At 56.6% G+C, this 22,542-nt stretch overlaps 2 protein-coding genes across 2 annotated transcripts in view; one reads left to right on the forward strand and one right to left on the reverse strand.

The window, feature by feature from the left end:
* Window positions 1–12,562, reverse strand: part of ZIC4 (Zic family zinc finger 4) — a 34,988-nt gene extending 22,426 nt beyond the window's left edge. The window contains exons 1-3 of the mRNA XM_087818512.1: window positions 12,492–12,562; window positions 9,817–9,901; window positions 3,451–4,068 (exon numbers count right to left, since the gene is read on the reverse strand). Of these exons, the coding sequence (XP_087674638.1) occupies window positions 3,451–4,068; window positions 9,817–9,886 (688 nt within the window). The 5' untranslated portion in view covers window positions 9,887–9,901; window positions 12,492–12,562. The remainder of the gene's footprint in view (window positions 1–3,450; window positions 4,069–9,816; window positions 9,902–12,491) is intronic.
* A 4,542-nt stretch (window positions 12,563–17,104) lies between these two features.
* On the forward strand, window positions 17,105–20,403 carry ZIC1 (Zic family zinc finger 1). The gene is made up of 3 exons (XM_016221764.2): window positions 17,105–18,086; window positions 19,460–19,623; window positions 20,209–20,403. Exons 1-3 carry the CDS (start codon window positions 17,105–17,107, stop codon window positions 20,401–20,403), a joined length of 1,341 nt encoding a protein of 446 aa, XP_016077250.1.
* Window positions 20,404–22,542: the final 2,139 nt, after the last annotated feature.

Raw genomic sequence — 22,542 nt, forward strand, 5'->3', positions numbered from 1 at the left:
AGGTCGGCGGCTCCGGGACCGCCGCGCCCGGGAGCCGGGCCTCGCAGGCCGAGTGGAGAGGCCGCGGCGGCGGGATCTGCCGGCCGAGCGGGCCCCGCGGCCTGTCACGCGCCGCACCCGGGAGCGCGGAGGCCTCGGCGCGAGCGCAGCTGCTGCGGGCGGGCCAGTTGGCCCCGCGGGCCGAGCCGCGAGGACCCGGCTCCCGGTGCGATGCCCTGTGGGGCCGCGGGAAGGCGCGAGTGCACGCTGGGCTGGAGACACCGGAGGGCCGCGCCCGGCCGGGAGCGCGCGGCCGGCTGGCTCCGCGGCGAGGGGGAAGGAGCCCGGGAACGCGGAAGCCCAGGTCCCCGCGGGGCCCGCGACGCCGCGGGAGCGAGGGGGCGAAAGTGTCCCGGCGCTCTAGGCAGCCGGGTGCCGCGGGGTGCAGGGAACCACGACCAGCGCCCGGGGGGCGGCGGAGGCGCACGGCTGGAGCGCTGGAGCCTCTGTGGGCGCTCTGGGGGCAGGCTGAAACAAAGACCCTCTCCGGGGGCCTGCCCAGGCTCGGGCGGGCCGGAGTCTGCACAGCCTCGCCTCCGCGCGGCGGGTGTGTGAAGCCGGCGAGGCTGCGGCCGGGCCCTGCTGCCCCGCAGGACTCGGGCTAGACCGGCGCTAGTCTGCTGTTTCTTGGGACACCGGCGCCGTTTTATAAAAATAAATAAATAAAGAGATACGCAAAATAAGTCAGTGTCCCTATTTACCCCTCGTCTTCTTCCCTTTAATCCCTGTTGGTATTTGCCAAACTAAAACTTTTCTTCCTCTCCACTCCCCTTTTCCCCTCTAAAATCTCTTACAAGAACCATGCAATTCGGGACCCGCGAAAGGAAGCAAGATTTGCTGAGAAAACAGAGGCTGCACGGCGTTGAAGACTGTGCCCCCCCACACTTGTCCCACCTTGTGAGCGCCTCGCTGGACATTCACGTAAAACAAACAATGCTTTCGCCCCAGACCAGGAGCAGAGGCGGAAAAAGGCAGGACACTGGAGGCGACGCGCGAAGCTGCAAGTTCCTAGGCCCCTGGGAGGCCGCGCCCCGCGCCCCGCGCCCCCGCGGCCTCTCCGCAGTGCTGGAGGCGCCCGGGGCTCCTGCCTACCCCCCCCCCCCCCGCACTGCCTCCCGCCCCGTCCCTCCCACCAGGTCTGGGCTCCGAGCCCGGGTGGGTGGCTGTGGAGGGGCAGGGTTGGTCCAGGGCCCGCAGCCCACCCCGAGCAGCGTCCTGGGGCCGAGTCGTGAACGGCCCGAGTCTCCTCCCAGCTGCTGGGCTGCGGGCAGAGGCCCCTTCGCGCCGCGCCCGGCCCGCGGACAGCGTTTGGCAGCGGCGGGGCGGGGCGCCAGCGCCATTTCGCGCACTTGTGGCTGGGCCGGCGCGTCCGGGCCTCCGCGCCCCGGCGCGGCCTTTCCTCGGCCTCAGACCCGAGCCCCGCGCCTCCGCGCACCGCCTGGGAAGGTGGCGCGTCCCAGGCGCAGACCCGGGCGGGGGGCGGACGGGGCGCGGCGGGCCGGGCACCCCGGGCGGCACCATTGTTCCCGGGCTGCGGAGACCGCCACAAAGGGAAGCCTTCAGGCCCGGGCGTGGGGCGGCCGCCCCCGGAGCCGGGCCGGGATTCCGATCCGGACAGACTTTAACTCCCGAGAAACCACCAGCTCCTAGTCGCCGCATCCGCGATTCGAGGAAATGAAACGCCATTAATATTTGAAAAGGCAATTATTTTCCTGTTGAACTGTCTTCATGAATAATTCGTACTGAGGTCTACTGCCATTTGAGAAACATTTTGTTGGTTTTTCCCCCCTTTTCATTACTTGGGAGGGGTTTTGAGAGAAACGCCGGCGCGGCCAGGCGAGGCTCTGTGGTTTTTCGCTCCAGCGACAAGGCTCCGGGGCTGCCCGTGGGAAGGACGCGCCTAGAATTCGGTCCTGAACAGAAGTGAACCTGAGCCGGCCCGGGCGCACGGAACTCGCTTCTCTGCTGTAGGTCGATTGCACTGAGAATTTAACCATTTTCTGCTTCACGGCCTTCAAACAGTAGGCCCACAAAGCGCAGTGAAAGTTTGTCAGTTTAGAACTCCCCGGTCATTAAAAATCGGCTCCTTCTCGGGCTCGGGACCGCCATTCTACTGGGCGCCCGCTCCCGACGGCCGGCCGGCGGCGGGCAGCACCCCACCTCCTCCAGGCCGCCCGCGAGGACACCCTGAGGGGGCGGGGCGGGGGCGGCCTGGAGACGGCTCCAGAAAACCTTGCGTTTCCAGACGCGCTCTAGAAATAAAACCGGAGACTAAAAGCAGGCGTTGGTCTGCCTCCGCGTGTGCCAGGGTCCCGGCCGCGGACCTCCTCCCAGGCTGCGGGGCTGGTGCGAGAAGGCGGGCCTTAGCCAGGCTCTTTCCCGGACACGGCCAGCCTGGGAGAGTCCTTTGGCTCTAATAATTGCCAATGTTTCCACCAATAATAGAGGTGAGTAAAAGAGAGCGCCGGGGAGTAGGAGAAGCGGGGCCTCAAGCTGGAACTTATTTCATACCCTGGTCTCACTCCGGTCCGTTCTCCCCCCGCCAAAAAACAAAAACCAGCCAAACAAAAAAGCGATAGGGGAGGGGAAATGTTGACCTCTTAAACTTGGGGGGTGGGCGAGAAAACCCTAGCTAACTAGAATACAAACATGACTGCAAACTAATTAATGTGACTTCACGGGCTGTGCTGGGAAGTGTGAGAACTTTCTCCTTGCAATTGCATTAATGAGAGATGCTTCTGGCCGGAGAAGTTCGACTTCGCAGGCTCCTGCCCTGGTTCCTTTTCTTTCTGTTAACTAGAACTAACAGATGTGGTTGACACATGTCCCCATTTCACTTAACAGCTCGGTAAATGACATTTAAGGCCGATGAGTCTCCTTGGATCTCTGCTAAAGCAGAAGGGAGGATTTGTCCCAAGTGTCCAGTCATCTAGGCTCCAAAACAGGGCCAAAGTTAGCCGAGAGACCCCAAATCCTAAAGAAGGCGCCAAGGGCCTGATGACCCCTCAGTTCAGGTGGCGGTCAGGTTGTTAAGCTGGATGAGTGCTCGCCAAAGAAGCCAGGAAAAATTAAATTGTTCCTATATCTTTAAGACTGAGAAACAGTACTATTTTAAATACCTTAAAATCAAGCTAAATGAGCGGGGAACACAGATACGCACACTCAGAGATGCAAACACGGTCACCCCCGGCCGCCAGAGCAGAAATCCCCTACTATTCTCCCCACGCTGAGCCTCGGGAACCTCTGTGATTCTAATAGAAAGGCATAATTAATGTTTTATGGGCTTGGCTCATGGAAACACCAAATATCCCCCCATCTCCCCAGATGGAACTTGAGGAAATCCAGCCCGAGGGCCCGGAAGAGGCCTCCAGCTTCCCCACAGGATCTGCATGAGATTTGCCGAATACTGACCTGTGTGAGTTCTTTTGTGTATTTTGAGATTTTCTGATCTAGCAAAGACCTTCCCACACCCCGGGAAAGGACAGGGAAAGGGCTTCTCGCCCGTATGCACGCGGATGTGATTTACAAGTTTGTATTTGGCTTTAAAGGGCTTGCCCTGGCGCGGACACTCCTCCCAGAGGCAGATGTGGTTGGCCTGCTCCGGGCCGCCGACGTGCTCCACAGTGACATGCGTGACCAGCTCGTGCATGGTGCTGAAAGTTTTGGAGCAGAAGCGCGGGGGCGCGGGGCCGTCGGCCGCCAGCCACTTGCAGATGAGCTCCTGCTTGATGGGCTGGCGCATGTAGCGGAAGAAGGCGCCGGGACCATGGGGCGCGGCGAGGTTCACGGTCAGGTTCAGGCCCCCGTAGCCGTGCAGGGCCGCCGCAGCTGCCAGGGCGTCGCCGCGGGCCACGGGTCCCGGCGCGAAGGGTTCGGGACGCGCGTACATTTCTCCGGGGAGCCCCAGACGCAGGAGTCCGTTCAAAGTGCCACTGGCGGAGGCCTCGGGAGGCTGTTCGCGAAGGCCAGGGAACACCCAGGGGCTGGAGGCTGCCGCGAGCTGGGGGTCATGGCGTCCGGAGCCACTACCTGCGGTCGAGACAAATAGCGAGCGTGAGAACGGGCGGCGGGAGCGCAGCATTCCGCCCGGCCCCGGGGGCGGGCCCGGCCCCGCCGCGCCGCAGCCTCCGCCTTCAGCGCCGAGCCCCCGGGCCGGGCGGCGGCGGCAAACCCCGCAGGCGGCGCGAGGCCCAGCGCCCCGGCCGTCGGGCTGGGCCGCTGCTGGGCAGAGCCCGCCGCCGCCGCGCGAGCCTAAGGGGCATGGTGGCGGCGGGGCACGTGGAGGGGGCGGCGGGCGCGCAGCGCGGAGTCTGTGGGCGGCTGCGAGCCCCTAGCCTCTGCTCCAGGAAGATAGGGCCTGCCCCCCGAGCGAGCTTCGGCGGCCAGGGCGTGGGGGTGAGGGAAGCGGGGTGTTGCAGGTGGTGGTGCTGCTGAAGCGCGGCCATATATACTAATTTTAGCGCCCAGGTCCGCTGGGAGTGGGCGGCCTGCTGCATCCGGGCAGACTCCCCGGAGTTCCTTAGGTCGGGCCGCTCCGGCCACGGTCACCTGACAGCGTGGGGGGGGGGGAGAAAACCACGGAACAACTTCGGCAGACTCCCCCCTTAAGTTCTGGACTGTGACTTTCCCCCCTCCTCTCTCTCGGTCTTTAAAGCCTACTTGAAACCTGCGCACCACAGAGGCGGCAGCGGGGCGCGTAGGCCGGTGAATAGAGACTCGGGGCCCGGCGGGGCCGGCGGAGGGGAACAATCGCCCAGGCCGCCCATTGGCCCGCCGCCGGCCCGACGTCAGCGGTGACAGGCCTCGCCTGGCGCGGGCGCGCGCGCACACACACGCACACACGTGCACACACGCACACACACGCGCACACGCGCACACACGCACACGTGCACACACGCACACATGCACACACGCACACATGCACACACGCACACACGCACGCACACACCTGCTCCCGCTCCTCCCCGCCTCGCCCCCCATCGGCTCCCACTTCCACTGCTCACTGCTCATGCGCTCTGACCCGCGCGCGGAGCCTTTCTCTGCCCCTGAACCCGCCCCCCCTCGGCCCCCAAAGCTGGGTGCATCTGCTTGAAAGCGAGCAGGGCTCGGTAACGCCTCGGCGCCCCGGCTGTGGGGAGGGGTGCTGCGCTGCACGCGTCCCGGGGGCAGCCGGAGGTGCCCGGCCTCGCCCGGCTCGTGGGCAGCGCCCGCGGCACCCTGACTGCTTCAGAGGCTTGTCCCAGGAGCCCGGTGGAGGCGAAGGCGGGGCCCCAGGGACCGAAGGCTGCTGCAGACCAGGCGGCCGGAGCAAGAGAGCGCCCAGGCTAGCAGCCCTTGAGCCTAATTTCATTTTCCCTCCCCAAAACTCTCTCTCTCTCTCTCTCTCTCACGCACACACCTCCCCCCCCCCCCAAGCCCAGGCCACACCAAGCCTTCCAACTTGCATCCTTTCTTCTCCCCTCCCCTCTGCCCCCCTAGCCTTGGAGGCCCCTCCTCCCGGTGCCGGGCGCTCTCACTGACTCGGGAACCCCAGGCTCCAGCCCTGACAGAGCCAGCAGTGAGCCGGAGCAGGTGATGACCGGCGGAGGCTGGCTTCGAACCCGCAGGCCCTCCTGAGAGGGGCTCGGGGTGCTCTGGGCGCAGCTCGCAGCGCCCCGGGCGGACTGGCCAAGGAAACAAAGGGGAGCGCAGCCAGGGGGGGCACTCCCTCCCTCTCCCGGCCTCCCTCCCCCAGGTCTTGAGCTCTGGGGACCCCGCCCCCAGACCGAACCTGTCTTTGAAAATGGGTATTTAGGGGCCACTTCCACTCCCCGCTCCCCCCACTTGTTGCGCGTGGCCAGAGTCTCTGCCTCCTTCCTAGCTCGCCTTCAGGGTTCTGATTAGAGCAGACGCCGCGTTACCGGCCGGGGCTGTGGGAGGGCTGTGGGCTCCTGGCCTCCCCTCGCAGACTCCCTACCGGGCCTCGGGGTCCACCGTCTTGGGGTGGGGGTGTGAGGGGGAAAGAACCCCTTCAGTTCTGGCCCGGCGAGGGTGGCTGGGGATCCTTTGTCCCTGCCGACCCGCTGGGCCGGCTGGGTCGCCTGGCGATAGGAAGGGCTGCAGGCTCCAAGCCCTGCCTTGGTCTCCAGCCGAAAATTCCCACCTAAGTACGCGGGCCTCCCTGGTGGCCATAGAAAGCACCCCAAAGCCGAGAAGGGGTTTTAAGAGAAGTTTTAAGGACGGAGTAAAAATCCTCGTACCCGCAGCAGAGGCGAGAAGTTGGCACAGATTGCTGTGAACTCGGACCAGGGTTTCTGAGCTGCCCACCCATTCCCAGCAGCGAGTACTGGTGTACCTTTCCGGGCCAGTAAATAAGGATTTCTTTTAAATTTTAAAAATAATTGACTTATTTATAATGGTTGGCAGGTTCTCTGAGACTTTCTTCATTTAATACATTGTTCCTCCTGGGGTGCATTTTAGTGAGGGATTAACTTCCACAACAATTTCCCCTGCCTTTGAAAGTGCAGGGCTTTCTGCTCCTCCAGCCCAGCCGGAAGAGCTTAAGCAACGTTACCAATAGATGCTGCATTAGCATTGAAAAAACAAAAAGAAAAAAGTTGAAGGGGAGCATTTGACAGCCCATCCCGTCTGCTCTGGAAACCAAGGGCTTCCACGGCAGTGTGGAGACTAGACTTTGAGGATTTATTTGTCTCCTTTCCTGGATTTCACTCTCTCCAACTCTCACTTTCTAGGATTCACCCCTCTGCCTACAGGTGCCTCCTCTCTGGTCTCCTGTCCTGTTTTCCTTTCCTCCAAGCCTGGCCAGGATGAGCTCTGTCTCCAGCCCAGGGGTTCCTAGTCTCTGTGGGTGGTTCCAAAACCCCCGTGGTGCAGGTGTCTGTTGAGTGACGCAGCTTTCTAGGCTAGTCTGGGCTGAACCCAAGCAAGGCTCAGAAAATAGATCAAAACCAAAACCCCAAACGTGTGTGTTCCTCCCTGGGACCCTTGCTGTTTCTCCCAATCATCCCTCAACACATCCCCTCCTGCAGCATTCCGACCTAAGTGCCGGGCACTTTTGCACTAGTTCAGCAATTACATTTTCTTTCCCATGGATGCCATCTACAACCTACTGTTCAGGATGTTTGTCAGACTCACCATCCACTTTGACTTCCGTTAAAACTCTGATCTGCACAAAAATGGATCTCTTAATATATACACCGTGACCCCATCTGCATCTTACTCTTTGAATAACTGTACAGAACAAGGGTATTTAAGTTGTTTGAGGCTGTAGACCCTTTTGGAAGCCTGGTGAAGCTAGGGAATTCTCATAGTACTGTGTTTGCTGCCCACGCTTGCAAAGGAGAAAATTATAACTTTACATTAGAAGGTGCTGAAAATAAAGATGCATTTTCCCCCCATCCAAGTTTGCAGACTGTTGAATTCTAAGCATTGACTCTGTGGACTCCAGGGATGAGAGGCAGAGGTCTTATACACAGAAACTGTTAGTACGCTACACACTCACTTACTAACTTTACCTTGAAAAGCTTTGAACATGTGTATGGCTTTTTGTGCCAACAGCAAAAGGGCAGATACATCTGATTCAGTCAAATTCACTGACAGTTACCTGGCCCTGTGGAGCTCCCTCCCAGATGCAGCCTTCTCTTGAAGCACTGAAAACATCTGGACATTTCTCGAGGGACAGAGATAGGGAGAGAAAAATCCATTGCACCCACTAATATTTATAAACAGGAAACTCTGGGTGATTACATAAGGGCCTTCAAGGCTTATCTCTGAAATTCACACCTAAGCAGTATCCAGCTAACCACAAAAGACAGGTGGGGCATCAATGGGGGGGGGCATATTTTAATTTTCAGAGACATTCCTTTGAGTCTTCCAGTGCCCAGATAGCAAGGAGTTCAGGTTTGGCTGACTATTGATTGGGCAGGCTTGGGAGTAGTATCCCCCTCAGTGGTGATCACATTTTTTCTTTTAGAACGTTATCTCACCACAGCTACTTCCAATGCCAAATGCTTGGCTGGAACATTCTTTTCCTAACCATTCTAGGGCTTATTGTATTATTGAGTCCACTTTCCTGCTTCATTTGCAAAAAAAAAAAAAGACATATTCTGCAGCCCAGAGATCTTTCAGCAGAGTCAGAGAAGCTCTGGAGTCTTTCAAGGGGGCCTGTTTGGAGCACGGTTCACCAACAGACCTTCACCATTCCTCCAGTGCCCAGAATCATGCCCTACATACCTTTGTTTGTCCCAGCCAGACTAATGCAACAGCATAAACTAAAATGATTTTCTAGTCCTGCTATATAGAAATATGACATTTGATGATGCTACCATCTGCCAGAACTCCTCACATCATTGGCTCTAATGGGGAAATGTCTGTTCTCTCTCCCTTGGAAAGGAAAGAAGTGAGGGAAATTTCAGATCCATAACTGGGCTATTTTTCAATTTTGCTCCTTTAAACAATGCTAAATGGTCATTATATGTTGCAGATTATGCCCAAAACAGTATCCTAGGAGCTGAGGGCCACTGCATAGAGGCCGGTTAAGCCTAAACCTATTGCCTGAATGTTCTGCATCTAAATCTGCAGTCACCTGTTCAATCCTTTCTTCCTCATTTCTGACCAGGTTACCACCCCAGACTAGAGACAAATATCTTCATAGGCTGTTCACAGATAGACTTCAGGATCCCCGCAGTAAGAGGTTGTCTCTACACTTATGGAAAAATAATTAAATAACTTAAGCCCCAGGAGGGCCTGTTTCCAGGCCCAAATTGTACAAAAGAGATGAGATCTATCAGGATTTTGGAGACCTTCCTCCCCTTTGCTATGCAAGTTTGGGCTTTAATCAGCATTAATAGAACTGAGTATGAAAGAAAATATACTTGGATAGAATTTAATTTTCAAACAATGGTTCTGCAAAACATCTTTCAACAAAAGATTAAGAAACATGGCTAAAGGATTTTTCAGAACAGTATTGAAGAATTAAAACAACTGAATTTACATAATAACCACACCTCTCTGGAGAATTCTGCCATCAAATCCTCCCAAAATAATAGAAGGAGCCATTTCCTGATTTGTCATTTAACTTTTGTTAAGAAGGTTGCTTTTCCTACCAACAAAGAAACACCTTGGAGGCAACCGTCAGCTGGTGGTGTAATTGAAATGAGGAAAACTAGAAGCCTGGAAGGGGAAACACCCAACCCTAAATCATATGCTTATTCTAAATGGAATATTAAATTAAATTCTTCACAATGAAGGTATTCCTGACTGAGCGGCTGTCAGTCACTCCCTGTTCAGACACCACATTGTGGGAAGATCATCACCACCACATTGCAGAAGGCTGGTGTCCCGGGTAAAGATGATGCATATCATGTAAGCCCCATCACCAAGATCAAAGTATGCTTCTTTCGTGGAAGCCAATACATGTCAAACCTCATTCCAATCAAATCGTCTGGAAATGAATTCAGATGAATATGTCATAGAATAATGTGACAGTGGAACTGCAGAAGGTCAGGGGTGGTTGTTTCAATGAGAGAGTCGTCAAATATTAATTCTAGAACCCCCAGTCCAGATGAGAAGGCACTGAGGGAGATTAGTCAGCAGCTGGTGGGACTTTTAGTCGCTCACTTGTGTGAAAATGCATCAGACACCAACGTGTTGTCCTAAGTTTCACCTGAAGTCAAGAAACACCCCGAAACTCACAACCAACACAAGCAAAAGACAAAACAAAACTTCCTGGCTAAATTGATTCAGCAAATCAGCGTTCAAAAGAGGATTTTAACTTACTGGGCTCCTTCAGAGCGGTTCGGGAAAACCGCAGCCGCTTCCTCATCACCAAGGAAGTCTTGTGCCTCATTTTCTGCCCTTGAGCCTGTTCAGGGGGGAAAAAGAGAGAAACAGTTACTAGCTAAATAATTTTATCCATGTTTGTATGGCAAGGTTCTGTGCCCTGCCTGTGTGAGTGAAAGGAAGCATTAATCTGAAGAGTCTTTCAGTCTTTCTTTGACCATTTTCAAATCTGGCAATGGGGGGAAAAAAAAGAACTCTGCTGGGAACTTCCTGTATTCATTGAAAAACAGCATATCCCTGATGATAAAAAATGTTAAAATCATCATTCCCGAACAATATTTTCATCTTAAACTGATTTATTGATCTTCCTTGCAGGTAGAATTAAGCACCCTTTCAGTTAGTCAGTGTTCAACCATCTCTAATATTTAGAATTTGAATTTATTGTATGAGAAGCATCCATTATTTTCTTTAAGTGTACTAACGAGTTTAGTGAAACATAATGGGGAGGGCCGGGAGGTTAGCAGATTAGAAACTGAGTTGTAACTCTTGAAACTGGGAAAAGAGAGATTTCTTTGCAGATTTCTAGATCCTGCTCTACTCTGCTGGTGTGTAATCCTTCACATGGCTTCTTCCCCCAAGCCCCTTTGGAAGCCATCACTGGCTAATTTTTCAAAGTTAATATAAAATCCCCCAGATTAGGGGGCGAAGGTATCATTTCTATCATCCGTCCCATTTCTTCTTTAAGAAAGTCAGAAACAACCAGCTTCCCCCAAAGTAAGATATGTGCATTCTTTATCACATTCCCTTTTCAGATAGAACCAGCAAGCCTTTGGTTATCCTAAAGCCTGAAACCCACCCCGGGAACCTCTGCATCTGTCAGGCGAGGAAAGGCAGTGGAGCAGCAAACAGAGGGGATCCACCCGGCCCGGCCCTCAGTTTGGCCTAGAAAGACAAACAGTCATTGAAAAGGTCTCAGGCTGGACAAACACAACAAGCCCTCTGTCAATGAGGAAGTCTGCTTGTCTTGACACTCCAGCCCACAGAACAAGCGGTTGTTTAACTTGTTGAACCGCAGGCCAAATCCAAGTGGGGCTCTGCTATCTGAAAGGCTTTCCAGTTCTCTAGGTTCAAAGATCTCTTTCTCGCTTCCTTGCCTTCCATCTGGGGCTTGAACTACTTTGGGTGTTTTCACCCTTCCCTCTCCCTTCTTTTAAAGGTTCAAGCCTGAAAGGGGGGGGGGGGGGGAGTAGACTCACCATTTCCCAAAGAGTTTTATTTATTTTCAATTCTTCCTAACCAAAAGACATCCATCCCCAAAGGTAATAAGCTCTTTCCCACACAAACCAGAGGAGAAAGCAGGCCCAACTTTGCATTCCTACAGAGGGGTGGCATGCTGGGTGTCTTTACTCTGAAATTTCCTCATGCAGGGGAACCGTCCTGGTTGGTTGGAACTAATAGACTTTACTTTTTTGCTTCTGAAGAAAATGGGTGTGAATTTCCCTAGCAAACCCTGTTCACTCAAGCCCTCCATTTAAGAGGCCTAGGCGACTTCTACCCCCAGGTCCTGGCACTGTTTTGTGCATTACAAACCCATAGGCATGCAAACAATTGCTGCAGAGGCTGGACTTCAGGCAGGGAACTGGGACCTCAAGCTGCTCTCTGTAGCAGCTCCATCACCAGCCAGTGTAGGGAACAAGGGTAAATACCGTCTTTGGTTCAAACTCTGACCCCACTTAGCGAGCTGGTCATCTCATTGAACGAGGAGTGAGAGAACTGGGGAGCAGTCCCTGGGCCCCTGGACCTGAGATTCCCCAAAATCCAAGGATTTAAAAGCCCTGAAAATGCTAGGCTTGATTTTCCCCCAAATGATTGCTCCTGACTTGTCTTCTCACACCGGCCGGCCACTGAATCACCACCATTCAGGAGCACGGTCTGGAGACCCACTGAAATCTGCCTGCGTTTCCACATCCTGAGAAGAGGTGTCATCAGCCCTAGTAAGTTAATGGTGTTGGGGGAGAGCCAAGAAGTGGTTAGGCGGGTGGGTACATGCAAAAGGCCCCATTTTGCGGGGTCACCCTAGTCTGCGTGGTCCTAGTCAAGGTCAGAGGTCACCTGCAGCCTGCTGCCCAAGCTAGGGGCTCTGGTGGCCAGCCTTCGCCGCCGCCCCACTCTGAGTAGCCCGCAGGCTCCCCTAAGAAGAAGGCGCGCTAGCCTGCGGGCCGCAGCTCAGCGCGGGTGCGGAGCAGGGCCCCGGCGCGGCCTCCTCCTCGGAGCGCCCAGGCCAAGGCCAAAAGCCCTCCCCACCGTTGCCAGCGGCCCGCTGCTGTCAGCTGCACCAGGCCCCTCCCGGCTCCCCTCCGCCGGGCCCTCGAATACCAGGACGCTGGGGTGCGAGGCTGGGTGTGTGCCGGCCTTTCCTCACTCTGTTCCCGGGAGGGAAGAGCTCGGGTCCCGGCCCGCGGCTGAAAGCTGGGCGGCCTCCGCGTGTCCACGCTAGTTTGCGTGAGTGAGTCGCCTGAAGGACCAGCCTGGATATTTAACCATCCCTTTGAGCCACCCCCACCCCTAAATCTGCCCGCGGCTGGATGCAGGGAAGGAGGGTGGTGCTTCCCCCGGGGTTGCTGTGCCGCCTAAGCCGCCGGAAATTTTCTCCCCAAGGGGGGAGAAATGACCTTGGAAGCCAAAGGGAGTTTCCTGCAGATGGTGCCCGCCAAGTTGAACCTTCCAACGCCCCTTCTCCATTCTTAAGACCTCGCTAGGTCCCAGCTGTCCCCACGGACCATTCATCAACCCCAAGCTTCCCGGCCAAGCCTTTGAGGCCGTCCTGCTCTCTTGCGCAGCCCGACACCGTTCCGCCCCTCTTGCCCCTGATTTACAGTGCCCCTCGGTGTCAGGGCAGTGCCCGGAGCCCTAGGTGCCTGCGGCCTGCTCCCCGGAGAACCAGTCCTCGCCCTCGTTTGCACCTGAGCGACAGAAAGCCACGTTCCACACCCGCGGCGGGCGGCGCGGAGAGCGGCTCCCACGGTCAGCGTCCCGAGGCCGCCCCGGGACCCGCGAGGGCGAGCGTCCGGCCCGCGCCCGGCCCAGCCAGCGCCGGCCGTCCGGCTGCCGCGGAGAAGTCCCACCGTCCTGCCGCCGCCGGGCCACCGTGGCTCCTTTGACCCCGGGAAGGGGCAGCCGAGTCCCTCCCGCCAGCCCCCTGGGGGCAAAGCAGAGAGGCGGCCGGCAGGGGCCCCTTCCCGGCGCGGGTCCCGCTCGCTCCGCGCGGGGGAAGGTCAGGGCCACGACTCCCCTTCCTGTGCCCACGTGGACACCCAGGCAGTTTACACGGAGGCGAGGTAGGGAGGGCAGGCGGGCAACAAGCTGCTTTTGGTCCCCTTGCCAGTTGGAGCGCCATCCGGTCCCCTTGCCCCTCCCCCCTCTCCTGGGGAGAAGGAATGGACTCAGCCCCGTCACTGCCCCTGTGTAGAAGGGACCCCTCCTCCCCCCAGTGCCAGTGGGGTGGGGCCAGTACTCACGGCTGGGGGGCTAGAGAGGGAGGGGATTGGGGGAGAACCTCTGGATGGGCCTCTGCCCCCAGTGGGGTTTGGGTGCCAGTGGCCCCCAAACTGCTGAGGGTCCAGGTTCCCTCTGTCTGCCCCCTGGGCTCACGCACTTACCCCGCTCCACCTGTTGCTGGGGTCGCCTCATTTCTGCACATCACTTTGGGGTGGCTGAGGGGGGACCACAAACCCCTCCGAGCCTCTCTTTGTGGTTCCAGCGAGGCGGTCATCCTTCATTTCTTTTTCCAGCTTTCGGGAAGCAGTTAGGGAATGTATGACGGAGCAGAAATGAGCCGTCAGGATGATATTTTAATGGCTTATATGTCACGTTGGTGCATGTGGCTTTGAACTGGAGCCGCTTTCGCTTCCTGCAGAGAGCGCCGCAAATCCCACTTGATAACTTCTACAACCCACAACTTTTTTATCTCCCCCCGTACACTCACTCTTACCCTGTATATTTGGACGCATTTCCTAAAAAGACTCTCTTGTCAGCGTCCCCTTTGGATTTTCCAGGACTGGAGAGAAGACTGACTTTTCTTTTTTGAAGAATTATTTTTGCTCTCCACTCCCAATGGCTACCCTTCCCCCGAATGTCCCCTCCCTTGTTTTTTTTTTTTTTTTGAAAGGCAGGAGAGGTGGGTTCACTGTTAGTTCTTCCTGGTGATAGCAGTCCCACCTCTATGGAAAACTTGCAGATAAGGCTCCTACAACTGCATTGGTGTCAGGATCCAACCTCCCCTTGCAGGCAGCACAACACACTTTGTTCAAAACAGATATGTTGGAGGCCCTCGAAGTGTATGCTTTTTTTTTTTTTTTAACACCCCTCAAGCCCAAGCCCTCCCCCCCATTGCCCACCCCAGCCCAGTCGAGCCGGTCTGGAATGCTGGGCCGCTGCACTCAGACTTGTTGCTGGGGACAGAATATCTGAATTTTTTTTCTTTCTCAAATTTCTATTTCCCAGCCTAAGCACAAACGCTCGGCCAGGTCTCTTCAGACACCGGGAAACCATCCCAGTTGCACAAGTCGGGGTCGGGAGGGGAGAGCGCCGGGAACGGGCGGCGCAGCTCGCGCGCCCCAGGTGACAATCCAGCCGCCGAGAGGACCCGACAGGCAGCCGGCGGCGGCGCGGCCCGGCCTCCCCGGCCCGCGGCCCCGGGCGCAGGCCGCCCGCGCCCCGCTCTCCCCGCCGCGGCCGAGCCTCCTAACCCGGAGCCTGTGAAAGGATGAGCTGGGGCTTCTTTGTCCGCAAAAAGAGTTTAGGGCTCCGGTTCAGCTGCAAATACGCCAAATGAAGTTGGAAACAAAGGGCAAATTGAAAGATTCCGACTCTTGGCTTTTTGTGTTTTCCTTACTAGAAAATAATTAGACCTAATGAATATGCAGACGCTTGGGCTAAATCCTCAGGCGGGACGGCCGGGTTCTAAACAGAACTGCGGAGAAACGCAACCTTTATCCCTCCCTCCCATCCGTCTGCATTTTTTGAAACGCTTAAATGTTACTCGCCTTAATTGATTGAGTCACAGGGATTTTTTTGCTGCTTTTAAGTGCCATACTCTTCTACCTTTCAACAATCATTTTAATATATGGTCAATGGCTCTTTGTGGACAGGACAAAAAGCAACTACGCGCAGTTGTTGAATAGACTTTGCGCTGGGCAAAGACAGGTTAATCGAGGGCCGCATCGCGAAAACAAGCGAGTGTTGTATGTTTGCACTGAATCCAAATGTCTGCATTTTCCTAACTAAATCAAAGGGAGTGTTATTTCTTTTTCTGCTCACTCATCTGAAGGTAAGTAAATTTTCCCTGGCGATCAAAAGCCTGGTCGGCAACAAAGACCGCGCCCGTTTTTTCCACCGTCCTGGTGTGGCGAGTTGCGGAATTTCAATAACTGTGACAAGGGTGACTGATTTGTGAACTCAAAAAGGTTTGAATGTCACAAAATTTACATTGGTTCTATCTATCGGGGATTTAAATACCAAAAAAAAAAAAAAAAAAAGTATTCGGGGATTTCTAGGGAGCTTTGGACAGTTGTGAAGAACAATGGCGCGTTGGGAAATTTACAGTTTTACCTGAATGAAAGGGGCCCGGGCTGGGAACAGGAGGGCAGAGGAGGGGCCCGCGGGCCGGCGAGGGAGCCGAGGGAGAGGGAGAGGCTGAAGAATAGCCGGGACGGGGGAAAAAGCAGGACTCGGCAACAACGTTTCCAGTTTGCCATGAAAAACCCCAAACCTCAATCCACTAGAAAGTTAGGAGCTCTCACCCACCTGTGCTTATTTGCGGGGTGTGTGTGTGCAGGGGCGAAGGAAACCTGCTGGATTTGATAAAAGTAAGAGAATCGAGGCCATCGGTTATCCTGACAAATCACTTTTTTTTTTTTTTTTTTTTTTTGGTGAAGAGAGAGTGGAGTGTCCGTGTGCTCCCGAGATCTTAAATTATAAACAGGAGGGGACAAGGCAAGAGAGAAGCAAACTTCAAAAGCAGCAGATAACAAAAGCCTCCTTTGCTGCCCTCGGAGGGAGGGGAGGGGGGAGGAAGAAAAGAAAGTTGCTGAATCGGACGTTCTGGAAGCGCCGTCGCCGCGCGGAGCGGCCCCGCGCCCGCCGCCCGCTCGCCCCGACCCCGCCGCCGCCCGCCGCCCAGCGGAGCGGGTCCGAGGAAGGACAAGGTAGAGGGGCGGGGGGAGGGGGCAGAGGGCGAGGGCGCGGCGGGAAAATGCGTGTGACTGCCAGAAGAAAAAGGAATCGTGGCAATTTTTTTTTTCTTCCATGAGAAGAGGGGAAACAATTTTTGGCAAAAAAAAAAAAAAAAAAAAAAAAAAAGTTGCTACCCCTGGCAGCCGGGTTTGTCAAAAGGGGGTGTCAGGCGCTTTACAATACCTGGGATTGATGAGGCGGGCGGGCCAATGAGCGGCGCGCGGCGCCCGGGCGCGCCCTCGGCTGGCGCGGCGGCGGCGGGCGGGGCGAGGGCGGGCGCGCCAATCGGCGCTGGCGGCGGCGGCACGTGACGCCTCCCCCCGCGCCCATTCATCAAGGGGGGGGCCGGTGTCGTCCTTTCAATTCATTTATCTGCAGGAATGATTGCTGCTATCAGTCTCGCGCTCACCGCCCGGCTGAGGAGGTGAAAGTTTCTCCCCAGGAAGATAAACCGCAAAAGACAATATTGTGCATGATTTGCGCCTTCTCTTTGGCTTTTTCTTTTCTTTCTTTTTTTGCTCCCCCCTTCTCATTATTATTATTATTATTATTATTATTTTTGCAAAAAGCAGAGGGGAAAAGGGAGAGTGGAGGAGCGTGGAGCGAGCCTAAGAGAAAGGGAGCCGGGGCGAGGGGCGAGCGGCGGCGCGCGGCGGAGAGCGCGAGCGGCTGCGGCTCCGCGCACATTCCTCTATGCTGCAAACCCGGGAGGAAGTTTTTCTGGGGGGGCTGAGATGCTCCGCGGCTTTCCCTGGGCAGCCTTGACGCGGGGTCCTCTCGGCAGAGGCTGAGCGGCGAGAGGCGCGAGCGCGGCCGGCGGGGTCTGCTCGCGGCGCGCCGCCCTCCGGCTCCCCGCGCTCGGCCCGGCGGCTCCCCGGCGCGCAGAGCCGCCGCCCGCGGGCTCGGACTTCGCGAGGTGGGTCGGCTCCTCCCTCCTCTCCTTCTGCCTCCTTTTCCTCCGCCTCCCGTTCCTCCGCCTCCTGGTTTTCCCTCCTCGGCGGGCGAGGGTGGGGGGGGCGGGGGAGGCCGGGGCTCGCCCGGAGCAGCCACGATGCTCCTGGACGCCGGCCCCCAGTACCCCGCGATCGGCGTGACCACCTTTGGCGCGTCCCGCCACCACTCCGCGGGCGACGTGTCCGAGCGCGACGTCGGCCTGGGCATCAACCCGTTCGCCGACGGCATGGGAGCCTTCAAGCTCAACCCCAGCTCGCACGAGCTGGCCTCCGCGGGCCAGACGGCCTTCACGTCGCAGGCGCCCGGCTACGCGGCGGCCGCGGCCCTCGGCCACCACCACCACCCGGGCCACGTCGGCTCCTACTCCAGCGCCGCCTTCAACTCCACGCGGGACTTTCTGTTCCGCAACCGCGGCTTCGGCGACGCGGCGGCGGCAGCCAGCGCTCAGCACAGCCTGTTCGCCGCCTCGGCCGGGGGTTTCGGGGGCCCACACGGCCACACGGACGCTGCGGGCCACCTCCTCTTCCCCGGCCTTCACGAGCAGGCGGCGGGCCACGCGTCGCCCAACGTGGTCAACGGGCAGATGAGGCTTGGCTTCTCGGGGGACATGTACCCGCGTCCCGAGCAGTACGGCCAGGTGACGAGCCCGCGCTCGGAGCACTATGCCGCGCCGCAGCTGCACGGCTACGGGCCCATGAACGTGAACATGGCCGCACATCACGGCGCCGGGGCTTTCTTCCGCTACATGCGCCAGCCCATCAAGCAGGAGCTCATCTGCAAGTGGATCGAGCCGGAGCAGCTGGCCAACCCCAAAAAGTCGTGCAACAAAACTTTCAGCACCATGCACGAGCTGGTCACGCACGTCACCGTGGAGCACGTCGGCGGCCCGGAGCAGAGTAACCACATCTGCTTCTGGGAGGAGTGTCCGCGCGAGGGCAAGCCCTTCAAAGCCAAATACAAACTGGTCAACCACATCCGCGTGCACACGGGAGAGAAGCCCTTCCCCTGCCCCTTCCCTGGATGCGGCAAGGTGTTCGCGCGTTCCGAGAACTTAAAGATCCACAAAAGGACGCACACAGGTACGGAAACCTTCGTCTTTGACCCGTGTCCTCCCACCCCGCTTCATCCCGGGCCTGGGACCCGAAATCCAAATGTCAGTGGCCAGGGCGCACGGACCGGGCCTTGATGGGGGTTTGGGCGTCAGGTTCCAGCAGGCAGGCAGCGGGAGTAAGCCGGTTTTTGGTTTCAGGCTTGAAATTGTGAAAAAGTATGGAAGGATCGGATGGGAAGGATCCTGGGATATAGATTTTTAAATGAGGAATGAAAAAGGCCGGGAGAGCGGAGGGACAAGCCCGGCTTTGCAGAGCCGCGGTGCGCGCGAAGCCAGGAGAAGGGGCCGGCTCCCCGCGGCCGCGCGGCTCCGGCGGCTCCGGCGGCCGACGAATCTAAATCGAAACGTTCGCTTCCAGACAACCTCCCTCTGGGTGCACCTGAGTGAGGACTTTCCCAGAGGCAGGAGCGGAGGAAACGGGAGGAGGCGGGGTGAAGGGCACGGAAAGAAACAAAAACAGAGACGGGAAGGAGGGACGGTGGAAGCAGGTCCCGCCAGAGGCGGCTTTTTGGAGGGTTGCGCGCGTGTAAAGCGCCCAGTTTCAGTAGCGGCTGGTTTGCGAGCAGGCTCGAGGAGTTGGGAGAGTCAGCGGAAGGCACAGAAGTCTTTTTATTTTTTTGTCAATTAGATTCTATGAGGTGGATTTCAAAAACGCCGGCCCCCTACTTCGGCCTTTAAAATAGAGACTGGTCGCGAACAGTTAAAAGTTGGCGGCGAGCTCTCGGCGGCGGCCGGGGCGGGCGGGCTGTCCGGGCCCCCTGCCCCCGCCGGGCCGGGCGTCGGGCCGGCTGCCCCGCTCGGGTGGCCCCGGGTGATGTCTGAGACCCGCCTGCGGAGCTTTGGGTTTATGGCCGCGGTCAAGGAGGAATCCGCGGCGCCGAGCTCCCGGCTCAGATTACCTTATAAAACGGGAGTGTCCGTGGGGGTGTGGTGGGGAGGCGACGGGGGTGCGGGCGTCAGGGAGAGGGTGGGGGCGGCGGGAGCGAAGCCGCCGAGGATCCGCCCGGGACGTGAGCGGAGAGACCGGGGCCGGGTGCTGCGCCCGAAGCCGCTCGGGCAGCCCCGGCAGGACAACCTGCCTCGACGCCGGGATCTAAAAAAAATATAAAAAATCTAATAACAGTAGCAACAACAATAACATCTGGGTCTAATTAGAGTAGTAGTTAATATAATTAAAATATTTGTAAGTCCGCTGCATACATTTGACTTTATTGAAGACGCGGGTTTGGGGCTTGCAACCTTTTTATGTTGTGTTTATTTTTTTTTTCATTTGTTTACGTTTAAAAAACTGCAGCCGCGGGCTGTGTTCTAATCAGGCCTCTTTATCGCCCTTCGCGCCAGGGGAGAAGCCCTTCAAGTGCGAGTTCGAGGGCTGCGACCGGCGCTTCGCCAACAGCAGCGACCGCAAGAAGCACATGCACGTGCACACGAGCGACAAGCCCTACCTTTGCAAGATGTGCGACAAGTCCTACACGCACCCCAGCTCGCTGCGCAAGCACATGAAGGTAACCGCCGCGCCGCCGCCCGCCGGGCGCCGGGAGCCCGCGCGCTCTCCGGCCGGGCCCGCGGCGGCGGCAGGAGCCGGGCGCGCGGCCGGGCGGCGGCTGCGCTCGGCTGGGCCCGGCTGGGCAGACGGGGCGGGGGCTGGGGGAGCGGGCGGGGGACCCCCGGACCCGGCTGCATTTATTATTTAGTAACAAGAAAAGTAAAAAGGGAGTGAGCCCTCGAGCAGAGGCGGCGGAGGAGTTCGAACCTGGCCCAGCGGGGCGCGAGGCTGCGCGGGCGGGGGCGCCGCCGGGGCGGCGGCGGGAGAGCCGAGCCTGCCCAGGTCGGCGGCGGGGAGGGTGGGGAGCCCTCTGGGGCTCTAGCCTCCAACCCGGCCTCCCTCTTCCCGGATCTGCTTTTCTTCTGTGGACCCGGGGGCCCTAATCCGCAGCCGGAGGACCGCCGCCGGGGGCGAGGCGGGGCCGCCGCGCGGGTCCCGGGCCGCGGGGCTCCCCGGAGAGGCGGCGCGCAGCCCCCGCGGCCCTGCGGCCGCCGCCCCGGCTCCCGGCTCCCGTCTCCTGAACGACGCGGCTTTATCCCCGCAGGTGCACGAGTCGTCCTCGCAGGGCTCGCAGCCGTCGCCGGCCGCCAGCTCGGGCTACGAGTCCTCCACGCCGCCCACCATCGTGTCTCCCTCCACAGACAACCCGAGCGCCAGCTCCCTGTCGCCCTCCGCCGCGGTGCACCACACGGCCGGCCACGGCGCGCTCTCTTCCAATTTTAATGAATGGTACGTTTAAAACCAGAAACGAAACACCCTTCCAAGCCCTATTTAAGAGACTGAGCACACACGTACGCAAAATGTGCCGGCAGACCCTGCGCACCCACACCGCTCCCGCCCGCAGTCCCGGTTTTGAACCTGCTTGTAGACCCAGGACCGAGTAAGAGAGAGAAAGCGCCAACCTTCCGCCCCCTCCCCCTTTTCTTTTCTTTCTTTCTTTCTTTTTTTTTTTTTTTTTTTTTTTTGGCAAAAGCTTGGTAGCCAAGGGGCGGGATGGGGGTCGAGGGGAAGGCGGCCGCCTGACCAAAAGCTGCCAACCCGGGGGGCCAGTTTCTCGCCAGAATCGGAGCAGACTCTGGGCTTCGGCTTTTTTTTTTCCTTTGCATTCTTGTAAATACAGAATTATTAGCTTAAAACTGTACTGTTGGATTCTGTACATAGTTACATCTCGGTTGGAGAGGGCGGGTGGGACGTGGCGTCGTGGTCTTTGCATTGGGGCGGGGGGCCGGGCGGGGGGGGGGAGGGGCGGCCGCAGGCCAACTGTTTGTACTGAATGGCAAGAATGTCCTAGTAAATGTGTACCAAAATGTGAATTACTTTGTACGATTACAGTCTCCACGTCGACCTAACAGAATATTGGTATTAATGTGCTTTTTTTTTTTTTTTTTTTTTTTTTTTTGTATAAAGTGCAAACATTTCGTCCCAAAGTCTAAGTACTTTAGTGCAGTAAAATGTTGTTTCACGTCCTGTCAAGATTTCGTATAGTAGGAGCCTGGATCTGCGTGTCAAAACTGTTCCATTTGTTTATGTAAAGTGATATTAAAAAAGATATAAACTATAACTGTCAGTTGCTTTTGGCAAAAGATACAACCACATAATGTATATAGTTCCTAGTTTCCATACCTACCATATTTATCCGCATGTAAAGGGCCGGTTCATTCCTGTTACAGCTATTCAATATTTATGGCTAGAAGAACTCGTTATGTACACTTTAGTTTCCAGAACTGTTTGGTAATCTTTCGTACCTTATTAAAGATTCTTAAATCTCAGTGGCTGTGGCAGGATTTCTTCTTCTCCGGCCCCACGACCCCAGCGACCCGCTGCCCTCCGCCGCCCGTAGTGGTTCCCGGACAAGCTGCGCCGTCTCCCCCGCCTTCCCTTTCTGTCATCGCAGGTTGTATAAACGTGATAAATGAACGCTACCCTGCTGGCTCTCCGAGCGGGTGTAATTAGTATTTATATCAAAATTTATGAAACAAATTTTAGGCCGCAGTATAATTTAAATGACCTTTGCAGACGTAGAATAACAACCGTAAAAATAACAGAAATAGATGGCACCGGCGACATCAATATTAATGCAGACGAATTGTCAGGAGCTCGGGGCTCGCTCTGCAGCGCTGCAAATGAACTTGCAGCCGAGGGTTCCGCTGCTCCCAAATTAAATTCCCCAGGCTGAAACCAAGTTACAGATTTACAATATCATATTTTAAACTGCCGTCTTCAATTAAGCCATTTATGGCTATAACTAATTTTCAGGATGTCAATGCATGCTTTTCCAGGCCTTCCTTCTTTGTACAAAAGTAAATGTCCATAAAGCGTTTTACTTATATTTCTTTAAACGGGATGCTAATTTAAATTAATTACTTCCTATGATATGTTATTATCACTATAATTTTGCTACTGTTATTAGTTCTCTCAAAAATACATCTAGGGGAGAGAATTATTTTATGTAATTTTATTATCTTTCTATCTCTTTTATTTATTTCTCATTTACTTAAGAAATTCGTTCCATTGGCTGGCGTTGATACAGTAAATTTGTAAATGAGGAGACAATATAAAAAATCTAAATTACTTGTGCTTAATGACTGTAGCGGAACGCCTTTTCTCTAAATCAGATTGTCTTTCTTGCAGTTTAGTTTGATAGATTTGCAAGCTATGCTGCTCCCTCAAAGTTAGCTGCCCTGGTAGGAGCTCGAGCTTCTTTGTCTCTGGCTGTAGCCTGCACGATCGCCCCATTAGGCAGACACCGGAGCTGGAGACTGCGAATCAGGGCCTTGGCTGTAGATGCCAGGGCCTGGATGTGTCCGAGCGGGAGGAGGACACTGACCTCACCGTGGGCAAGGGGGAACCTGGGCCTGCTTCTTAATATACTATGTGA

The sequence above is a fragment of the Miniopterus natalensis genome, chromosome 6 (genome assembly GCF_054644295.1).
Source record: "Miniopterus natalensis isolate mMinNat1 chromosome 6, mMinNat1.hap1, whole genome shotgun sequence".
Classification (NCBI taxonomy): Eukaryota; Metazoa; Chordata; class Mammalia; order Chiroptera; family Miniopteridae; genus Miniopterus; species Miniopterus natalensis.